This window comes from Helianthus annuus, chromosome 11 (genome assembly GCF_002127325.2).
Source record: "Helianthus annuus cultivar XRQ/B chromosome 11, HanXRQr2.0-SUNRISE, whole genome shotgun sequence".
Lineage (NCBI taxonomy): Eukaryota > Viridiplantae > Streptophyta > Magnoliopsida > Asterales > Asteraceae > Helianthus > Helianthus annuus.
This window is the reverse complement of record NC_035443.2, coordinates 38,757,111-38,764,841: the sequence shown is the minus strand read 5'-3', so window position 1 is coordinate 38,764,841 and position 7,731 is coordinate 38,757,111. Positions and strand designations below refer to the sequence as shown.

General features: G+C 33.7%; 1 protein-coding gene across 1 annotated transcript; it reads right to left on the bottom strand.

Annotated features, from left to right (window-relative positions):
- Positions 1 to 4,403: 4,403 nt before the first annotated feature.
- Positions 4,404 to 7,347, bottom strand: LOC110888082 (G-type lectin S-receptor-like serine/threonine-protein kinase SD1-1). The gene is made up of 6 exons (XM_035979857.1): positions 7,273 to 7,347; positions 6,455 to 6,585; positions 6,164 to 6,252; positions 5,855 to 6,092; positions 5,630 to 5,780; positions 4,404 to 4,803 (listed from the first exon to the last, which is right to left on the bottom strand). Exons 1-6 carry the CDS (start codon positions 7,345 to 7,347, stop codon positions 4,498 to 4,500), a joined length of 990 nt encoding a protein of 329 aa, XP_035835750.1. The 3' UTR covers positions 4,404 to 4,497.
- Positions 7,348 to 7,731: the final 384 nt, after the last annotated feature.

Here is a 7,731-nt window from a genome sequence, read left to right as displayed (position 1 = left end):
CGGTTTGTTTTGTTACGTCACCTACACTCGTTACAGCAACCCATAGAGAAAAAAAATCTTGATATGATTAAAAACTACTGACACGTGAATTACATCGATAAAAACCAAACGCAAGTTACATAAGATATATAAAAGAACCATATAACACATGTAAAAAACCACTAAATAACATATATAAAAAACCTTTAAAACAAATTTACTGTTCATTCAGTTTAACTATTATTAGATAAACCGGCACCGAACTATTATTAGATAAACCGGTACCGAAAAAACTGTTACCGAAATCCCCAAAAGTGGGTACCGGTACTGAATATACCTGTTACGGTACGGTTTGGTACCGGTCGATACTGGTACGACACCGGTATTTGAGGGTAAAAACCGGTGAATACCGGTGCCGAACCGGTACCGAAAATACAACCGGTTTGCTAAATTTGATACCGGTACCGGTACCCGATACCATTTGCTCATCACTTAGTGATATTACTATTGATTTAATTCTATTTTTAATATATAGGCCCAAAAGTGGGTATCGGTATCAAATATACCTGGTACGGTACGGTTTGGTAACGGTCGATACTGGTATGACACCGGTAATTGAGGGTAAAAACCGGTGAATACCGGTGCCGAACAGGTACCGAAAATACAACCGGTTTGCTAAATTTGATAACGGTACCGGTACCCGATACCATTTGCTCATCACTTAGTGATGTTACTATTGATTTAATTCTATTTTGAATATATAGGCCCAAAAGTGGGTACCGGTATCAAATATACCTGGTACGGTACGGTACGGTTTGGTAACGGTCGGTACTGGTATGACACCGGTAATTGAGGGTAAAAACCCGTGAATCCAAATGTCGAACAGGTACCGAACATACACCTGATTTGGTAAATTTGATGCCGATATCGGTACTCGATACCATTTGCTAATCATTATTAATATCATTATTAATATATAGTAATGTATTAATATGTTACTATAATATATAGTAATTTACTGTTCATATTATCATATAGTAATAGTCCTTAATTGGGATGAATTGAAAGATTTTGAAATATTAAGATAATCATAAGGGTATCCGGAGTGGTGATCGGCAAAACTGGGTAAACGAGTTTACCGACGCGGTAAACCACCGCCAGCAAGATGTTTACCGATTTTGACTTGTTTGTGCGGTGATGGCATGCCGATGCGGGGAGGGACGATAGGAGAGAGGGGGGGGGGGGTCCATTTCAATCTCAACCAATCACACCTTTTTTTCTTTTTTAACTTCACCAAGTGTCTAACCATTGCCAATACTTTTAAGCATAGTTTACCACTTTGACATGACATACTTTCATTAGCTGATTTTTTAGTTTGCCACTCTCAAGTGTCTAACCAATCCTTATAGTGTAATAGATTTAAATTAGGAAACAAGATAAAGATAACCGTATAAAAGATTTTTTGAATTATATCCTTATCACAAGGTCCACGATTTTGGGGAAAAAAATGGGTTCACGTGTTTCTGTTCCATCACTTTAAGAGAGCTCATATCTTTTTGTTCTATAAAGTTTTAAGAGAACTCAAATTATGTGAACTCAATTTTAAGAAAACACAGAACCTTTGTTTCATAAATTTTTATGAGAACTCAAATTTTAAGAGAACTCGGATTTTTTGATCCATAAATTTTAAGAGAACTAAATTTTTGTTCCATCAATTTTAAGAGAACTTAGTTTAAGTGAACTCATAAAACTAAAGAACACTTAAACTCGAGAACTCATAGGAAACTCAAAACTAGAGATATTTTAAGGGAACTCAAAAGTAGAGAGCATTTAAGGGAACTCAAATTAAAATCTCTTAAAATTAGCTGAATCTGCAATCAAATTCATGGTTTCATGTTATTAGGTTCGCAAGTTAAAGTTTTTACTGAAAACTCATTTTCTAGATAACCAATTTTTGAGAGAACTCATAAAAGTAGAGAACTCACATTTATAGAGAACTCATTCGAGAGAACTCATAAAAGTAGAGAACTCACATTTATAGAGAACTCAGAGACTATAGAACTTAGAGCATCCACAATGAAACCTACAATGAAGCCTTCATATTTATCTGAGTGTAACCTTTATATTTCTTTTAAAAAGGTTGTGAGTGGTAGAGAAAGAAAAAAGAGAAATCATCACTAGTAAATTTGGATTGTTCACCTCTATAATTTTTTAATATTTTTTGGAAATGATTGTGAGTGGAGGAGAGAGAAAAGATAATAATAAAAATATAAAAAAAATATTATGTAATTGAAAAGAAAAGAGAAAAGTTGTGTTTTTTAGTGTAATTATAGAGATAGAGTAAGAGAATTCATTGTGGATGTTCTTATAAATGTGGAGAACTCATAAACTAGAGAACTCACACATGTAGAGAACTTAAACATAGAGAACTCAACCTATCAAGAACTCATAATATCGAGAACACTAAATCTCGAGAACTAGGGTCATTAAATTTTACTCCAAATTTAACTCTGCTTACAGCTCTGTACACCATACTGTACCCACTGTAACAAACATAGAATAACATATTTGAAAGTGAAAGCAGCCTAACTAAAAGCTAAAAACTGAAACTCCTAATAAACCCAATAATCAACTCAGGAGATCATATAGGTTTTAAAACCTACTAACTTTGATGATTATGTAATCTCTTTAACTAAAGTTGAAATGGATGTTGGGAAGTTTACCAATCCCACCTTCTCTTATTAAACCGTTAGCATCAATCAATTTTTCGTATGGATTAAAGCTATTATTAGCAAACCTGACTCTATAAGTTAGCATAATGTTTGTAATTTGGTTGAATTACATGAGAGTGTTCATAACTAAGCGAAATCCTAATACAAATGTTAACGGGATCATATCCTTCGAAACGGTGGTTTGGGCCTCTTCTCAGCCCGAGATGTTGGGGCTTATGCCTTTGTGGCGTCTACAGCTCAGTCTTGGGAACTACAGGATCATATCCTTCGAAACGGTGGGGTTGTCGGGCTTGACCCAGACTATCAACAAGCGCTCGAACGCTTAAATGTCTCTCTCCCAGACTTGGATATTGGCGGTTTCTCTAACAAGGACACCGCCCCCTCGAAGCCACAAAAAACTTTGGCGAATGCACTTTTTAGCAAAATCGCTCAAAGCCTGGGAGAAGCTTTTGATTTGTCACCCCGCCAGAAGACGGTGTTTGAGTGTCTGAAGGGTCCCCATGCTCAGGAATAAACTGATATGAATAAACTGATATCAACTAAAATTCCTTTATATTTTAACACAGTAAACTGAGATCTCTACTCCAATCATCTTTCCAAATCAAAAACTTCTAAAGTTTATCAAAAACCTAAAATATATAAGACAAAAAAAGATCTATATGGATTAATAACATAGCGATTCAAGAACTTACACTACCAACAACATAAAAACAACAAAAAAATAAGCTTACTTCTTTATGGCTTCGTTGTTGACTTTAATGGCAGCGGAATCAGTGGCTTTCTCGTCCTCCTCCTCGTAGTCAAGAAGCTCTTCCCCGTAGACATTTTCCTTAATCCTTGTTCCCCCATTTCTGTACCTGATCTAGAAACATCACCGAACTGCAATGGTGGTGCCAGATCTAGAGAAAGATAGATAAGATAAAAATGGTGCTGGTTTGAAGATTATACAGGCTGCGGCGGTGGTTGCAGACGACGGTGGTGGTGGCGGCGGCCAAGGCTGTGGTGTTTTTTTTTTGTTACAAAGGGTGAGGGGTCTATAAAGGGGTGTAAAAAGACATAAATGCCCTCACCATGAGGTGCATATGATATGACTTAACGTTTGAAATTAACCGGTTAGAGTTAAATGATTTAGGGTGTAATGCTTTTGAAAAAGAAAGGACTGTGACTGTAATTATTGAAGTTAAAGAATATCAATTGCAATCCGATACAAACATAAATGACGATAAGTGTAATTTACGCTAATTTAGAGTTACATTAGATGAACATTAAAACAACTTTCCCTAATAATTTACATATTTACATGTTCATAAAACAATCTGAAAGTTCTAAACCAAAGGTTAAAAACACTTAGTTTGTAAGTCAATAAAATCCATGTATGAGTTAATGCAAACTTTAAAATAATATAATGAAATCTAAATGCAATTATTTTCATCAAGAACAATGTACCTACCTTAAGATGAGTTGGAGCTACTAAAACAAACTTATGCTTAAATAGATGACATTCTTTTGATAAGTATGTGTTACATAACTTGAAGCATTGTTTACACATACTTTGATATGATAGATATCAGAGATAGAGATATCTCTTACATTTGTAACATGACTACTTATAAAGAGTTTCATCATTGTCTAACATTTGTAACATGACTACTTATAAAGAGTTTCGTATCATCATTAATAATATATGAAAGATAATATAAAGAGATTCGTATCATTAGTATCATTATTGATCATATATGAAAGACGTTACTCAACAACATTGTTGTGGTTCCACGTTTCAATTACGTCATCTACCATCTAATGTTGTAATACTTATTTCATTGTTGGTATTCATTCCATACGAGCTTGAAGATTGTGCAGTATCTTGCATGTATGCTCCAATGTAAAAACCGGGTTCTTTGGGTGTAGGCAACGGACCCTCACTGCCCAGCATCAGGATCACGGAAGTCATGGTCGGTCTATCTACTGCATGACATTGAACACATAACAAACCAACATGTATACACCGTAGGATCTCAGACACATTGGTTGATTCACCTAGGCAATGAGGAACTAACTGTAATGAACTTCCTTCATTATGGAGTCCCCATGCCTGTCGAGTTCATAGAATACAAGTCTTATCTTTCATTGTTTCATAAAGGCAAATTACATCCCATTTCCATTTATGTAAGTAACTTTATTTTGACTTAAGATACCATAATTTTTTTAATTTAGATAATCTTTGAAGTTATTCACCGAGTAAAGAAAAAGTTAACATGTTCGAAATTCAACTTTTTCTAAAAGTAAGGAAAATTTGGAGAGAAAAAAAATACTTTAGTATATATTAAATTTAATTTGAAAACTATTTATCCAGGTTCCCCTCACCGAAATTAATTTTTTTTTCTTTTCTTATGATTTCACTCGTGATATAATTCAACATCTATAAAAACCTAATACAATTTTGTTTCAGCTTTTTGCGTATTTGATATAACTTTTATTGAAAATCCAATTTTGATATAATTTTGAATTTTCAATAATTTTATTGAAATCCGAATTATGGTAAAAGTAAGGTGCTATTAGGATAATACGTGACTAAAAATAATATAAATTGTTTACATCTCGTTTTCAATAACCATATATTTATATATTGTTTTAAATGTGGAATATTGTAACTTATTAAAAAATATAAATTATATATTAAATAAAAGTCATATAAATTATCTAAACCACGCTATGAACCTTGGACGCAATATATTAAAGAATAATTGTATTACTTTTAAAATTTTCTTCAAATTCAGTACTTTTAGAACTAAATTACTTTTTTATCAGTATTTTGTAAGTTGATAAACTTTTGCTGAAAACTCAGATATGAAGGTTATCACTGTGTTTTTTTTTATGGATGACAATTTGAATTTTCAAAAGTATCCGCCAAAACTTACATGTCCAATAAGGTTGTTACTGTGTTTTTTATGGATGAATCCTCTGTTCTTTTCCCCACAAACAATTTCCAGCAGTACTACCCTGAAGCTATATACGTCTGATTTTGTCGAAAAGGTGCCATCTCCCGCATACTCTGGCGCCATGTAGCCACTGTGTGGAATCAAAAATTAACTTAAGTGATTCCCAAAATAAATTGAAATTAAGTTTAGGTAAATGAATCTTACTATGTTCCAACCACTCTGTTTGTGTTTGCTTCTAACTGTTTTCCTCCAAAAGTTCTAGCCATGCCAAAGTCTGATATCTTCGGGTTCATATCCATGTCGAGCAAAATATTACTGACTTTGAGATCTCTATGTATGATTCTAAGCCGGGAATCATGGTGAAGATAAAGAAGTCCGCGAGCAATTCCATTAATAATGTGGTAACGTGTAGGCCAATCAAGGAGTTCGCTTTGAGATTTATCTGTGCATAGTATAAATGTTAGTCGTTGATGTGACATTTTTCTATGTTTTTTTTCTTATTACTTCATTTACCAAATATGAAGGAATCAAGGCCTTTGTTTGGCATGTATTCATAAATCAACATTTTTTCGGTTCCCTCTATACAAAACCATATGAATAAACTGATATCAACTAAAATTCCTTTATATTTTAACACAGTAAACTGAGATCTCTACTCCAATCATCTTTCCAAATAAAAAACTTCTAAAGTTTATCAAAAACCTAAAATATATAAGACAAAAAAAGATCTATATGGATTAATAACATAACGATTCAAGAACTTACACTACCAACAACATAAAAACAACAAAAAAATAAGCTTACTTCTTTATGGCTTCGTTGTTGACTTTAATGGCAGCGGAATCAGTGGCTTTCTCGTCCTCCTCCTCGTAGTCAAGAAGCTCTTCCCCGTAGACATTTTCCTTAATCCTTGTTCCCCCATTTCTGTACCTGATCTAGAAACATCACCGAACTGCAATGGTGGTGCCAGATCTAGAGAAAGATAGATAAGATAAAAATGGTGCTGGTTTGAAGATTATACAGGCTGCGGCGGTGGTTGCAGACGACGGTGGTGGTGGCGGCGGCCAAGGATGTGGTGTTTTTTTTGTTACAAAGGGTGAGGGGTCTATAAAGGGGTGTAAAAACACATAAATGCCCTCACCATGAGGTGCATATGATATGACTTAACGTTTGAAATTAACCGGTTAGAGTTAAATGATTTAGGGTGTAATGCTTTTGAAAAAGAAAGGACTGTGACTGTAATTATTGAAGTTAAAGAATATCAATTGCAATCCGATACAAACATAAATGACGATAAGTGTAATTTACGCTAATTTAGAGTTACATTAGATGAATATTAAAACAACTTTCCCTAATAATTTACATATTTACATGTTCATAAAACAATCTGAAAGTTCTAAACCAAAGGTTAAAAACACTTAGTTTGTAAGTCAATAAAATCCATGTATGAGTTAATGCAAACTTTAAAATAATATAATGAAATCTAAATGCAATTATTCTCATCAAGAACAATGTACCTACTTTAAGATGAGTTGGAGCTACTAAAACAAACTTATGCTTAAATAGATGACATTCTTTTGATAAGTATGTGTTACATAACTTGAAGCATTGTTTACACATACTTTGATATGATAGATATCAGAGATAGAGATATCTCTTACATTTGTAACATGACTACTTATAAAGAGTTTCATCATTGTCTAACATTTGTAACATGACTACTTATAAAGAGTTTCGTATCATCATTGATAATATATGAAAGATAATATAAAGAGATTCGTATCATTAGTATCATTATTGATCATATATGAAAGACGTTACTCAACAACATTGTTGTGGTTCCACGTTTCAATTACGTCATCTACCATCTAATGTTGTAATACTTATTTCATTGTTGGTATTCATTCCATATGAGCTTGAAGATTGTGCAGTATCTTGCATGTATGCTCCAATGTAAAAACCGGGTTCTTTGGGTGTAGGCAACGGACCCTCACTGCCCAGCATCAGGATCACGGAAGTCATGGTCGGTCTATCTACTGCATGACATTGAACACATAACAAACCAACATGTATACACCGTA

What these genes read in the sequence shown, in the direction of transcription:
- LOC110888082 (XM_035979857.1), bottom strand. Translation starts at nt 7,347, where the DNA reads ATGATGAAACTCTTTATAAGTAGTCATGTTACAAATGTAAGAGATATC. An exon ending in AACAGAGTGGTTGGAACATA is followed by an intron (nt 5,781 to 5,854) that starts GTAAGATTCATT and finishes GATTCCACACAG; the next exon opens with TGGCTACATGGCGCCAGAGT. An exon ending in GTAACAACCTTATTGGACAT is followed by an intron (nt 4,804 to 5,629) that starts GTAAGTTTTGGC and finishes TGAACTCGACAG; the next exon opens with GCATGGGGACTCCATAATGA.